This window comes from Natator depressus, chromosome 10 (assembly GCF_965152275.1).
Source record: "Natator depressus isolate rNatDep1 chromosome 10, rNatDep2.hap1, whole genome shotgun sequence".
Lineage (NCBI taxonomy): Eukaryota > Metazoa > Chordata > Testudines > Cheloniidae > Natator > Natator depressus.
The window spans coordinates 681,145-696,341 of NC_134243.1; the positions used below are offsets into that span (position 1 = coordinate 681,145).

The 15,197-nt window shown below is 49.6% G+C and overlaps 1 protein-coding gene across 1 annotated transcript; it reads right to left on the minus strand.

The window, feature by feature from the left end:
• Positions 1-10,699: 10,699 nt before the first annotated feature.
• Positions 10,700-12,470, minus strand: LOC141994324 (uncharacterized). Its single transcript, XM_074964529.1, has 2 exons — positions 11,800-12,470; positions 10,700-11,220 (listed from the first exon to the last, which is right to left on the minus strand). The coding sequence occupies exons 1-2, from the start codon at positions 12,380-12,382 to the stop codon at positions 10,700-10,702; spliced, it is 1,104 nt and encodes a 367-aa protein (XP_074820630.1). The 5' UTR covers positions 12,383-12,470.
• Between the last annotated feature and the right edge of the window lie 2,727 nt (positions 12,471-15,197).

Consider the following 15,197-nt stretch of genomic DNA (forward strand, 5'->3'; position numbering starts at 1 on the left):
TGGTTAAGCTAAGCCTGCTGACTTGGCTAATTTACAGCTTGCTGACTTGGCTGCTTTAGCAATAAGCCATAGTGGTTTCAGGCCCTTTACTGGTTTGCCAAAGTCTCCCTGTACACATGGCGGTGTTTATCCCCCCTTGAATCCTCTCCCCCCACAATTTTGTGAACTATATACATGCAGTGTTGCCAATTTAGTGATTGTTTGGAAATTTGAATTGAAATTGAAACATTAATACACACTTTAAAAGCATATAAAGTGTATGATAAAATACGTGTATCTGGAAAAGTATAATAGATTTGAAAAGTATGAACATAGACTAGCTTCCTTATACAGCTGTTGTTTTTATGACCATGTCAGTGCATTCATTTCAGTGATGTTGGCCAACCTGATAATTTCAAATTATGATTTGTAAGCAAAGTCTAAATGAGCTCTCCCTGACAGCTAGTGATGAGCTAGGGGCCGTGGGGGAAGGCTTCAGGACCAGATTGTATTTACATTCACACCTAATCTACCTAGGTATCCCGCAAACAGAGCTGTGTTGCCCAAGTGATAGATTTTGGCTGGGGTTGGGTTACAAATCACTTGAATGCGGGGGGTAAAGAAATGTTGTTATTCTTATTGTATGAGTAAAGGGCAGTAGCCTCTGCTGATCGAGGGCATCAAGAGACAGGGTGGGGACAGGTGTTTTGCTTGATGGTCTGCCTGAGTCATAAGTACGATTTGACCTTCCCCTCTCCACTGTTTAAAGACACAGTTGATTAGGCTCCATAGATAGTCTTTTGTTCTGTTAAGCGATCACTACAGCTGAAATCACTGAGAATCAGGTCTAAGCACGTAGACCTGCTGTGGGACAGTGTTTCTGTGGCAGAGACGGCCCAGACTACACTAGCAGCGAGGTTCCCCCTCTGAGAGCTCAGCTGAAATCACTGAGAGCTGGGTGGAACCTCAAGAGACCAACTCGCAGAGGTCACAGTGGCAGGTGGCAGCAGGAGGTGACGGCGCAGGGCCATTTGCAACAGAGCAATGGAGTGAACGGTGGCACAACGAACAACAGTGGCCAGAGCGAACAGTGAGCAGCTGGAGGAATGAGCAAGGTGCCTTCTTGCCCCCCACCTGGGAGGTGAACTCATGTGAAAGCACCTTTGAACTCTGAGTCTCCACTCACCAAGGACAACACCGGTGCGTGTTAATGAGGCTATTAAGAATGCTGGAGACACAACACAGTTCATGCAAACAAACATAGCTGTGGTATCATTCTTTCTATTTAGGCAAGAGATACCACACACTACAAACTGGAGGCCGATGTTAAGTGCATTGTCACTTGTTCATCCTGAAGTTGAACACTGGTTCCGAACAAGACCAGCAAATGCTCACCGTCTTTCTGCAAGAAACTCAGCTGACTGGCTAGACGCATGTGGTGCAACAGTGAAAGACTCAACAGTTGAAAAAAGTGAAGAACTCTCTCACCACATTCAAAAAATTTGCATACATGGCTGATAAATGCACCAATGCAAATGGGCATCAAGTATTAAATCATTATGTACGTTATCTTGATGTCAGTGGTAGGCCAGTAGATGCATTTCTAGATGTTCAAGTTATAGAAGACAGATTGGCTGCATCTCTAACAACCCACATCTTAGAAGAGTTAAATGCTTGTCAATTGGACCCCAAACAGATGGCTGCTTGTGCATTTGATGGAGCTGCAAACTTCTCTGGAAGACATGGTGGAGCACAAGCTTTGCTCAGAGAAAAGCGTAGCCCTAATCTGTCCTATACACACTACAGAAGCCATCTACTCCAACTAGCGCTAGTACGAGCTGCAGACTCTTCAAAAGACATTTAAAAAGCTATAAATTTAATGTCTTCATTATATTTTTCAGCAAGAGTCCAAAAAGACTGAATATCTTGGAAAATATAGAAGATACACTGGGACTGAAGTTCAAATTAGTCCATTAGTCCAACCTGGGAAAACCCTCTGGCTTTCTCATGAGTGATCCTTGGCTGTTGTCTTAAAATTACTCCAGCCATTATTACTGGCGTTGGAAAGTATCTACCAAGATGGGATGGATCTAAGTAGTGAGGCTGGTGGATTAATTTTGCTACTACGTTCAGAGAAGACTATTGCCATTCTCTCTCTTGTAAGTCTACTGTTGAAACCACTTGGGTCATTAAACAGGGCTATCCAGGCATCTGCTAGGACAGTAGTAGATCTTAGTTCAGCAGAGCTTGTCCAGAAGCTATATTTGGATCAATCAGAGAGCTATCCATTGAAAAAGTACTGGAAGAAGCAAAGACTTCAGTCCAGAAGTTGACTGATGAAGGCATTTATATTGAATCTTTAAGTGAAGAGGACAAGAAGTGTTTGTTAAGACAACTGAAAAAGTACACAGACTTGATTCTTAAAAGTCTACAACAGCGACTTCTAGATTCTACTCAACCTCTACGTAGCTTTTACAGATCCCTGTCCTGTAAAACACCAACAGCTGAGTGGGAGTGAGGCACTACCAGCAATGGGGCTGCCGTGTGCTCAGGCCAGAAGAGAGAATTTGAACACAGAGTGGAATATCACACGACGAATGAATGAAGATTTGACTTCAACTTCTTTTTTATCATTGCTAGTGGCTCGACCCCATCGTTGTGTGCTGTTTCCTGGGTTGAAAGAAGTAGGAATTCCTCTCTTGCTACTCCCAGTCACAACAGCTACAGTTGAGCGTTCTTTTTCATCATTGAATAGAATTTTGTGTTCTGAAAGAAGTCGCCTTCTGCCTGATCATGTGAATGAACTAATGAGCATATCAACTGAAGGAATGGAAGTACCGGACACACGAGAAGCCACCAAAGATAAATGCATTGCATTCAAGAAATTCATTAACAGAGTTGTGCAAAATTATAACAAGAAACCAAGAAGGATGCAGACGTCATGCTTCATAGAAGGCTTGAGTAGCCAACTTTAATTTGTGTGATGATTTTAAAATCTAATAAAATGGTCATGAAACATTTTTCAGTTTTTACTTTGGTGCCATACAGCCCACCTTCACCCTCACGGTCTCACCCCTCATCAGCCCTGACACCCCCTTCCTCCCTGTAAATTTGAACACCCCCCTAATTTCAGTTCCTGGGAAAACACTGGCAGCCGCTTTTGTTGAGCAACTGTTTTCACTGGTTCTGCAAGGAGCTGCTCTGTCCTGCAAAGTAGCTCATTTGTCTTTATCCTCAGAGGAGCTCCCCTGCCGCTCCTGCTTTTTGGTTTGTTTTGTGGCCCTTGGGTGTGTAGGAGACTCCAAGAAGTGCAATGAAGAGGAAACAAGTTCAGTTCCTTCCCCCTGTGTGGATGTGCTGCTGGGAGGGGAGGAGCTGGCTCCCAGCTTTCACTCAGCTGGAATCTCCTCATTTATATGCCTCAGAAACAATTTCTGTTAATTTAATTAATCACAGTTTACATGCTAATAACCCTTGAAATATTTTTATGGGTAAATAATGGAAATTCCCTGCTGTGGGGGGATCTGCTGGTTCCAACCTTCAATTATTTCATAATTTCCTTTCCATATAAGGATCAGAGAGTGAGACCATGGAAACTAACAGGAAAGGATAATTAGCAGCTGTGGTGTGGACTGGTCCTAGAGCGGGAAAAATCTTATCCAATGGCTGCTAAGTGTCGATGTGTAGTAAGGAAGGCCTGACTTCTTTGGTGCCACCCAGGGAGCACACCAAGTTCAGGGTAGCCTGGACTCTGCTGTTGGCCCCAGAACTGAAATCACAGCATCTCTGGTTGTAACAGGGGAGTAAGGCTCAGACTAGGGAGGCCTCATGTTGGATTCAAAGTGTGTTCCTTGGTTGTCCTGCCTGGCTGGCTGGCTACGTAGGCTTGCCTGCCTGTCAGTGGTACCAGGGTAGAGACAGGGAGTCAGGGATTCACCACGTGCTCAGGACTATATGGAATGGGGCCCCACAGACTCCTAAAATAGATACAGACGTGAGGCCAGATTGGTACGACCAAGGGGGTAGAGATAAATGTGCCTTTCAATCACTTTTACTTCCCTCCTGATGCTGGGGCTGGTCAGGGACAGAGCACCCATGCCTCCTGAGTCCGGCACCAAGTGAGGCTCAGCTGGGCCAGTGGCTCTGGCCCTATGCCCTTCTCTATCTGAGGTGTTTGCAGAGCCCCAGCCTGCCCAGTCTCTGGGCACCAGATGAGTTATTATCCACAGGGTCACGCTGACGGATGCTATGGCCTCAAGGAAAGTGCTCCGGTCATGGCCACTTTCTCCTGGGAATGGCCCCTAAGCAAGAGGGGAGGAGAGGATGTGGCATGGGCTACAGGCCAGCTCTGCTGTACCATGGATTCCCCTCACACAGTGGGAATACTCACACAGAGGGGTCAGTTGGTGCAGTGCCTGGAGGGGGAAATTTCCAGACAACTTTCCTCTGACTCTGTTACTAGATGACATGTCTGTGGAAATTCTCAGTCCCCTTGTGGAGCAGCCGCCCCCTGGGGAAGCTGCCCTCCCGCCCCTGCTGCTTTACAGCCTCAGGGACTGCTGTGAGCTCCACACTGTCTGCACTGGAGCTTGCAGGAGAACGTGACTCCCAACAGGGCAGATAGGGTTGGGCTGACTCCAGCTTTGCTCTCACTGCTCTCTGGGGCCACAGCTCAGTGCACAACCAGCTCCCCTCGGAATAGGGAGAGGCAGTGCACTGGTGAGGCTAGAATAAAGCAAATTCACATGCTATGGATAAGAGAAAAGTGCGAAGGGATCATTCACCAGACACATCTCTGCAGCTCAGAACGGGCCTGGTGCCACTTGTGCCCATTGTTGAACAGAACTGGCACTGCCCTCTGAGGCAAATGCAATGACAGATGGCTGCCCTGCTGTGCAGCGGGCTGTGCGTTGGGGGGGCTGAGACCCCTCGCACGGCTGGCTGTGGGCTGGGGAGGGGCTGATTCAATAATCTGCCTTGTTGCTCCAAGTAACGAGGTGACGGAGTGACAGGTACCTTGTCGGGCTGTCACAGGCTGTGAAGCTGTGGGAGGCTCCATCTGGGCGCGAAGGCCGAGTTCTCCGCTCCCTGGGGAGGAGGAAGGTTCGTCTCCCTCCATCCTATGCCAGGGGCTGGGCCTGCAGTAAGTCTACATGGAGTGGAGATCCCTTTGCAATGGAGAGTTTTACTGTGGAGGTGCCTCTCCTCAAAGGACCTGGGAGGAAGAAACAAACTCCCAAAGCCAGTGCAGAGAATTAACCTGAGCAAACCCTGCCTCTCTGCTGTGTGCGGGGCGGTTATTGGTGCATGGAGGGTGGTGGAGATACGACTTGCACAATGCTTTTAATCCAGCACCCAAATAGTTAATGAATTGTGAACTGTGTGCATGCGAACTCCACTGGAGTCCGTGCCAGCCGATCACACTGGCAGAACCAGGGATTGGCAGGCGCAAAGGCTCCACAGCCCATGGGCACTGCTCAGTCTGCAGCTGAAGCTCCCAGCCTGGACAGAGCAGATCTCTGGGAGGTGGCTGGATCTCTAGCTGCTGCTCTGGATCCCTAAGCTGCTTGAAAGACTCTTTCTGGTCATCACGAAAGGGAAAGATTTTGTTAAGGGCAAGGCGTGAACGTGTGTCTGCTAGTCTCTTGTTTTTCTCATCTGTGCTTGTTGTAATGATTGCACTGTCACTGTTTGTCCCTGGTGCCTTAGCAGTGGTGGGAGTGTGAGGCACCTTACAAATAACATTATTATTTTCATCCTGTAGAGAGGACTTGAGGCCAGATCCTCAACGGGTATAAATCATTCAGATTCCATTGAAGTCAGTGGAACTACTCTGAGGAAATGGTCCTGCATCGGTATGCTCACTACATGCCAGGTCTGCTGCTGGAGATGTTATAACTCCATGTTTCACACACAGCAAAGTGCACCCTTCTGCCAACCAGCGGAGTCTGTTGGAATAGTTTAGCATGGTCCTGTTTCCAGACCCCTTAACACACACATGCGTGTGCACGCACACTCTCTGGAACATGGTGGTGTCACAGAGGGTCAGAGAGTAGCGCTTGCTAAGGCGGAGACCACCATTACTCAGTCCTTCCCCCACCCCCCGAGATACTGGTAAACGCTCCTCTTGTTCCTCCCCTTTGGCAGCAATATTTCATTCTTTTTCCTGCAGTTACCTTCCCCCATAAGCGATCTTGTGTAGGTCCTGGCCTCTCCTCCATGTCCACTCTGGGTACTGCTTTGTGCCCTGCGGTCCTTTGAGGAGAGGCACCTCCATTGTTCCCAGCATTCTTCTTTCAGGGGTATCTGTTGATCCCCTCTAGGACTCTTCAGCCTTCTTGTGGATTTTAATATTCCTGTCATTGCACGCTGCTTACAAGACAGAAATCCAACGTCTCACATCTTGTGCTGCTGTTTTCAATGTCCTTCGCTGTGTGGAGTCCACCCACCTTGTAGCCACTGGCCCCGAGCTCCTGGTCATTCTCGCAGTGCCCTCCCATTAGCATGCAGGGGATCCAGGATGGGTTCCCCTCTAGTTGGATCCTCTACTTCCTGGACCCTAAAGTTGTCCCCCTAGGAACCTAAGAACCTCTTTGGTAGGCTGAAGCACTGTGAGGAGCGCAGGCCAGACGCTGGGCTAGTTAAATGTTTGGCTGCATTTGTTATTCTGCTGATATCTGGGGAGCTACAATTCCCACGTATGCTATCTCACAAGGAAGCCCAGGAGCATATTGTCCTTGCTGTTCTTCAGCCACATGGGTCTGTAGCAGGTGCCCACTGTCCCCAGGCTCTCACTTATATCCTCACCACGCGCCATTAACAGAGTGTATCCCACTGACTTAGGGTATGTCTACACTACGGAATAAGGTCGAATTTATAGAAGTCGGTTTTTTAGAAATCGGTTTTATATATTCGAGTGTGTGTGTCCCCACAGAAGTGCATTAAGTGCATTAACTCGGCGGAGTGCTTCCACAGTACCGAGGCTAGAGTCGACTTCCGGAGCGTTGCACTGTGGGTAGCTATCCCAGGGTATGTCTACACTACGGAATAAGGTCGAATTTATAGAAGTCGGTTTTTTAGAAATCGGTTTTATATATTCGAGTGTGTGTGTCCCCACAGAAGTGCATTAAGTGCATTAACTCGGCGGAGTGCTTCCACAGTACCGAGGCTAGAGTCGACTTCCGGAGCGTTGCACTGTGGGTAGCTATCCCACAGTTCCCGCAGTCTCCGCTGCCCATTGGAATTCTGGGTTGAGATCCCAATGCCTGATGGGGCTGAAACATTGTCGCGGGTGGTTCTGGGTACATATCGTCAGTCCCCCCCTTCCCTCCCTCCCTCCGTGAAAGCAAGGGCAGACAATTGTTTCGCGCCTTTTTTCCTGAGTTACCTGTGCGGACGCCATACCACCGCAAGCATGGAGCCCGCTCAGGTAACCGTCACCGTATGTCTCCTGGGTGCTGGCAGACGCGGCACGGCATTGCTACACAGTAGCAGCAACCCATTGCCTTGTGGCAGCAGACGGTACAATACGACTGGTAGCCGTCCTCGTCATGTCCGAGGTACTCCTGGTCGCCTGTGTGAGGTCGATCAGGAGCGCCTGGGCAGACATGGGCGCAGGGACTAAATTTTTAGTGACTTGACCAGGTCATTTTTTTTAGTCCGGCAGTCAGTCCTATTGAACCGTCTTATGGTGAGCAGGCAGGCAATATGGATTGCTAGCAGTCCTATTGCACCGTCTTCTGCCGAGCAGCCATGAGATGTGGATGGCATGCAGTCCTTCTGCACCGTCTGCTGCTAGCCAAAGATGTAAAAGATAGATGGAGTGGATCAAAACAAGAAATAGACCAGATTTGTTTTGTACTCATTTGCCTTCTCCCCTGTCTAGGGGACTCATTCCTCTAGGTCACACTGCAGTCACGCACAGAGAAGGTGCAGCGAGGTAGATCTAGCCATGTATCAATCAGAGGCCAGGCTAACCTCCTTGTTCCAATAAGAACAATAACTTAGGTGCACCATTTCTTATTGGAACCCTCCGTGAAGTCAACCCTGTAAGCCGTGTCCTCAGTCGCCCCTCCCTGCGTCAGAGCAACGGCAAACAATCGTGCATCTGAGTTGAGAGTGCTGTCCAGAGCAGCCCAATGGAGCACTCTGATTGGGCTAAAACATTGTCGCGGGTGGTTCTGGGTACATATTGTCCGGCCCCCGTTCCCTCCCTCCCTCCGTGAAGGCAAGGGCAGACAATTGTTTCGCGCCTTTTTTCCTGAGTTACCTGTGCGGACGCCATACCACCGCAAGCATGGAGCCCGCTCAGGTAACCGTCACCGTATGTCTCCTGGGTGCTGGCAGACGCGGTACGGCATTGCTACACAGTAGCAGCAACCCATTGCCTTCTGGCAGCAGACGGTGCAGTATGACTGGTAGCCGTCCTCGTCATGTCCGAGGTGCTCCTGGTCACGTCGGCTGGGAGCGCCTGGGCAGACATGGGCGCAGGGACTAAATTTTTGGTGACTTGACCAGGTCATTCTCTTTAGTCCTGCAGTCAGTCGTATTGAACCGTCTAATGGTGAGCAGGCAGGCAATACGGATTGCTAGCAGTCGTATTGTACCATCTTCTGCCGGGCAGGCAAGAGATGACGATGGCTAGCAATCGTACTGTGCCATCTTCTGCCGGGCAGGCAAGAGATGAGGATGGCTAGCAGTCGTACTGTGCCATCTTCTGCCGAGCAGCCATGAGATGTGGATGGCTTGCAGTCCTTCTGCACCGTCTGCTGCCAGCCAAAGATGTAAAAGATAGATGGAGTGGATCAAAACAAGAAATAGACCAGATTTGTTTTGTACTCATTTGCCTCCTCCCCTGTATAGGGGACTCATTCCTCTAGGTCACACTGCAGTCACTCACAGAGAAGGTGCTGCGAGGTAGATCTAGCCATGTATCAATCAGAGGCCAGGCTAACCTCCTTGTTCCAATAAGAACAATAACTTAGGTGCACCATTTCTTATTGGAACCCTCCGTGAAGTCCTGCCTGAACTACTCCTTGATGTAAAGCCACCCCCTTTGTGGATTTTAGCCTCCTGAAGCCAAACCTGTAAGCCGTGTCGTCAGTCACCCCTCCCTCCGTCAGAGCAACGGCAGACAATCATTCCGCGCCTTTTTTCTGTGCGGACGCCATACCAAGGCAAGCATGGAGTCCGCTCAGCTCACTTGTGCAATTAGGAGCACATTAAACACCACACGCATTATCCAGCAGTATATGCAGCACCAGAACCTGGCAAAGCGCTACCGGGCGAGGAGGCGACGTCAGCGCGGTCACGTGAGTGATCAGGACATGGACACAGATTTCTCTGAAAGCATGGGCCCTGCCAATGCATGCATAATGGTGCTAATGGGGCAGGTTCATGCTGTGGAACGCCGATTCTGGGCTCGGGAAACAAGCACAGACTGGTGGGACCGCATAGTGTTGCAGGTCTGGGACGATTCCCAGTGGCTGCGAAACTTTCGCATGCGTAAGGGCACTTTCATGGAACTTTGTGACTTGCTTTCCCCTGCCCTGAAGCGCATGAATACCAAGATGAGAGCAGCCCTCACAGTTGAGAAGTGAGTGGCGATAGCCCTGTGGAAGCTTGCAACGCCAGACAGCTACCGGTCAGTTGGGAATCAATTTGGAGTGGGCAAATCTACTGTGGGGGCTGCTGTGATGCAAGTAGCCCACGCAATCAAAGATCTGCTGATATCAAGGGTAGTGACCTTGGGAAATGTGCAGGTCATAGTGGATGGCTTTGCTGCAATGGGATTCCCTAACTGTGGTGGGGCCATAGACGGAACCCATATCCCTATCTTGGCACCAGAGCACCAAGCCGGCGAGTACATAAACCGCAAGGGGTACTTTTCAATAGTGCTGCAAGCTCTGGTGGATCACAAGGGACGTTTCACCAACATCAACGTGGGATGGCCGGGAAAGGTACATGACGCTCGCATCTTCAGGAACTCTGGTCTGTTTCAAAAGCTTCAAGAAGGGACTTTATTCCCAGACCAGAAAATAACTGTTGGGGATGTTGAAATGCCTATATGTATCCTTGGGGACCCAGCCTACCCCTTAATGCCATGGCTCATGAAGCCGTACACAGGCAGCCTGGACAGTAGTCAGGAGCTGTTCAACTACAGGCTGAGCAAGTGCAGAATGGTGGTAGAATGTGCATTTGGACGTTTAAAGGCGCGCTGGCGCAGTTTACTGACTTGGTTAGACCTCAGCGAAACCAATATTCCCACTGTTATTACTGCTTGCTGTGTGCTCCACAATATCTGTGAGAGTAAGGGGGAGATGTTTATGGCGGGGTGGGAGGTTGAGGCAAATCGCCTGGCTGCTGGTTATGCGCAGCCAGACACCAGGGCAGTTAGAAGAGCACAGGAGGGTGCGGTACGCATCAGAGAGGCTTTGAAAACCAGTTTCATGACTGGCCAGGCTACGGTGTGAAAGTTCTGTTTGTTTCTCCTTGATGAAACCCCCTGCCCCTTGGTTCACTCTACTTCCTTGTAAGCTAACCACCCTCCCCTCCTCCCTTTGATCACCTCTTGCAGAGGCAATAAAGTCATTGTTGCTTCACATTCATGCATTCTTTATTCATTCATCACACAAATAGGGGGATGACTACCAAGGTAGCCCAGGAGGGGTGGTGGAGGAGGGAAGGAAAATGCCACACAGCACTTTAAAAGTTTACAACTTTAAAATTTATTGAATGACAGCCTTCTTTTTTTGGGGCAATCCTCTGTGGTGGAGTGGCTGGTTGGCCGGTGGCCACCCCACCGCGTTCTTGGGCGTCTGGGTGTGGAGGCTATGGAACTTGGGGAGGAGGGCGGTTGGTTACACAGGGGCTGTAGTGGCAGTCTGTGCTCCAGCTGCCTTTGCTGCAGCTCAACCATACACTGGAGCATACTGGTTTGGTCCTCCAGCAGCCTCAGCATTGAATCCTGCCTCCTCTCATCACGCTGCCACCACATTCGAGCTTCAGCCCTCTCTTCAGCCCGCCACTTACTCTCTTCAGCCCGCCACCTCTCCTCCTGGTCATTTTGTGCTTTCCTGCAGTCTGACATTATTTGCCTCCACGCATTCGTCTGTGCTCTGTCAGTGTGGGAGGACAGCATGAGCTCGGAGAACATTTCATCTCGAGTGCGTTTTTTTTTCTTTCTAATCTTCACTAGCCTCTGGGAAGGAGAAGATCCTGTGATCATTGAAACACATGCAGCTGGTGGAGAAAAGAAAAGGGACAGCGGTATTTAAAAAGACACATTTTATAAAACACTGGCTACACTCTTTCAGGGTAAACCTTGCTGTTAACATTACATACATAGCACATGTGCTTTCGTTACAAGGTCGCATTTTGCCTCCCCCCACCGCGTGGCTACCCCCTCAACCCTCCCCCCTCCCTGTGGCTAACAGCGGGGAACATTTCTGTTCAGCCGCAGGCAAACAGCCCAGCAGGAATGGGCTCCTCTGAGTGTCCCCTGAAGAAAAGCACCCTATTTCAACCAGGTGACCATGGATTATATCTCACTCTCCTGAGGATAACACATGAACGGATGTTGCTTGAACGCCAGCAAACATACACTGCAATGCTTTGTTGTACAATGATTCCCGAGTACGTGTTACTGGCCTGGAGTGGTATAGTGTCCTACCATGAAGGACGCAATAAGTCTGCCCTCCCCAGAAACCTTTTGCAAAGGCTTTGGGAGTATATCCAGGAGAGCCGCGAATGCCAGGGCAAAGTAATCCTTTCACATGCTTGCTTTTAAACCATGTATAGTATTTTAAAAGGTACACTCACCGGAGGTCCCTTCTCCGCCTGCTGGGTCCAGGAGGCAGCCTTGGGTGGGTTCAGGGGGTACTGGCTCCAGGTCCAGGGTGAGAAACAGTTCCTGGCTGTCGGGAAAACCGGTTTCTCCGCTTGCTTGCTGTGAGCTATCTACAACCTCCTCCTCATCATCATCTTCTTCGTCCCCAAAACCTGCTTCCGTATTGCCTCCATCTCCATTGAAGGAGTCAAACAACACGGCTGGGGTAGTGGTGGCTGAACCCCCTAAAATGGCATGCAGCTCATCATAGAAGCGGCATGTTTGGGGCTCTGACCCGGAGCGGCCGTTCGCCTCTCTGGTTTTCTGGTAGGCTTGCCTCAGCTCCTTCAGTTTCACGCGGCACTGCTTCGGGTCCCTGTTATGGCCTCTGTCCTTCATGCCCTGGGAGATCTTGACAAAGGTTTTGGCATTTCGAAAACTGGAACGGAGTTCTGATAGCACGGATTCCTCTCCCCATACAGCGATCAGATCCCGTACCTCCCGTTCGGTCCATGCTGGAGCTCTTTTGCGATTCTGAGACTCCATCATGGTCACCTCTGCTGATGAGCTCTGCATGGTCACCTGCAGCTTGCCACGCTGGCCAAACAGGAAATGAGATTCAAAAGTTCGCGGTTCTTTTCCTGTCTACCTGGCCAGTGCATCTGAGTTGAGAGTGCTGTCCAGAGCGGTCAAAATGGAGCACTCTGGGATAGCTCCCGGAGGCCAATACCGTCGAATTGTGTCCACAGTACCCCAAATTCGACCCGGCAAGGCCGATTTAAGCGCTAATCCGCTTGTCAGGGGTGGAGTAAGGAAATCGATTTTAAGAGCCCTTTAAGTCGAAATAAAGGGCTTCATCGTGTGGACGGGTGCAGGTTTACATCGATTTAATGCTGCTAAATTCGACCTAAAGTCCTAGTGTAGACCAGGGCTTAGTACATGCTAAGGTGCCACCTTTCACCTCTTCCTGCCTCTCCTAGAACACTGTACCAGTCATTGCTGTAGAGAGTTGGTGCTGATTCATTTGACCTTGTGGCCCTTACATCAAGCACAAACATCAGAGCTTTGGGAATTTTCCACTTCCCTTTGGAGTGCACATTCTGTGTCTTGTGCCACAGGGGCCAGTCACCGTAAATGTCGGGCTGACTGAAGGTGAAGAATTGTATTCAGCGAAAAGCCATTCTGCTGCATCTTCTACATGGCTCCTGGACGGAATCAACATCCTTCTCTCTGGGCATTGTGTAGCTCCTCAGATCCTGCTTGAGCTGCTGGACTTGGTGCATTAGAATGGTGTCAGGGATGTGGCTTTAGAAGGATTTGTTGTTGCGGAATTGTTCAGGTGGAAACTCTCAGTGTTCTGTCTCCCAGGTCCCTGATGTTCTAGCTTAAGGCATCTGCTGAGGGTATTTTCCAAAACAGGGACGATGCTGTCTAGTAAGGAATAATATAAGCTCCTGAAGAGGGCAGCATGGGTTAGCTGATGTTACCTTACAGAGAATAGTACTTTACATTCCAAGCATGTTTAAGGCAGAGCTAGTGAAATGTAAAAGAGCATTGAAGGAATCGGTAGTAAAACTCTTGGCTCTGTGATAAGATGCCTGGGTTGGGCAAACAGAGTTATCCACCATTCCTGCTGCTACAGGAAAAGATCCCCTTGCTACCTCGCCACAGGCTGTATCTGACAGGCAAATGAGTGCTGATTCCACAATACAATATGTGCTGTCTGTCCGTCCTACTCCTTGCATAATGACAGGTTTCAGAGTAACAGCCGTGTTAGTCTGTATTCGCAAAAAGAAAAGGAGTACTTGTGGCACCTTAGAGACTAACCAATTTATTTGAGCATGAGCTTTCGTGAGCTACAGCTCACTTCATCCGATGAAGTGAGCTGTAGCTCACGAAAGCTCATGCTCAAATAAATTGGTTAGTCTCTAAGGTGCCACAAGTACTCCTTTTTTTTTTTTGTCCTACTCCTGGCTCCAGCATGATGGGAAAACAGACGGAAACTTACAGGAAACCCCGCCTTTTAGTAAACTTGAGCTTCCTGGAATGTATTTCCCACCATATTTTATGATCTTCTACGTTTGCTCTTTATTCCCTCCCTTTCAGTGCCAGTTATGCCTATGGCTCACACCTGGGCATGCTACAAAGAGCCATTTGACAAGAAGTGTGTTTATCAGCAGCACTCATACAGAACAGAAACACAGCATATCAGCTTCCATTCACTTAACTGCTTGTCACCATTTCCCAAACAGCCTGCTCCAAGTGGACTTTCTCTTAAAACAGTTGGTTACTCTTTTCTGTGTTACGAATACGCGACAGACTGCATCAGTGGAACGTTATGGCTGCACAGTTAAAATACAAAGTCAGGAAATGTAAAAGTTAAGGTTCCAACAGCAACATTAACCCGGCTGCATGGACGTTCTGTCTGTTTACAACAGACAGGGGCACAGTAAACTACACATTCCACCAGAAAAACAGGGACAGAAAATACTGCATAGGAGTAAACGCTGCGGGAGGAATCCTGTGGCCTTTGTTTGTTCTTTGCACAGGTGTTGTTTTGTGTATTTAATAATAGTTGCTTGGGGCTCTGCAGTTTACTCCTAGCTGAGGTACAAGGGGTGGGGTGAGTCTCTTTGCTGTTCCTATCATTTGCCTGCAGACCCTGTTCAGTGGCTTCCATTGCCATGCCTGTATCTTGGAGATAGACGTGCTGGCTCCAGGAGTATTTTCCATGTCACTCATTTTCAAGGGTTGTGTGCGGTTTTACTGTGTGTTTCAAGGAGGTCTGTCCAGCCGCCCTCATGCATCTTGTCCCAGCAAGCAGTCTCCGGCCTGGCAGGCGGGGCGAGAAGCGTTGCAGCGATGTCCCAGTTGGACAGAGAGCCTGGTATAAGTGGGAAGAAATTCAGTCCCCATGTGTCCTTTGTCCTGCACATGGATCAGGGCTATTGTCTGTACTCAGGACAGGGCGGTGTCCAGGCACAGGCTCCCAGTCACCCCCCTGCCCCAGGCCCTGGGAAAGCCATAGGATGGAAGAGATCGCTGACAGGTAGAGGGGATGGTAAGAGCTGGCAGTGCAGCTGCTGTGGGCAGGGCCGGCTCTAGGTTTTTTGCCACCCCAAGCTCTGAGAGCGCAACTGCCCAAGCAGAGAAAAAGGGGGGTGGCCGGAAAGCCGCCCCTGGAATCATGCCGCCCCAAGCCCATGCTTGCTTTGCTGGTGCCTAGAGCTGGTCCTGGCCGTGGGGGGGGGAAGTTCCAGCTTTTACAGTGTGTCCTATTGGATCTGTTGCCGCTCCTGGAGTCTCCCTGCCCAAAGAGCCGCTCTTCAGAATTGGATGGATGCAATGCAGATAATGGTAGGTCAGCTGTACGTGGGGACACACCGCAGTA

Coding starts and splice junctions, on each gene's coding strand:
- LOC141994324 (XM_074964529.1), bottom strand. CDS start 12,382: ATGCAGAGCTCATCAGCAGAGGTGACCATGATGGAGTCTCAGAATCGC. Junction 11,221..11,799: donor AGGCGGAGAAGGGACCTCCG/GTGAGTGTACCT, acceptor TTTCTCCACCAG/CTGCATGTGTTTCAATGATC.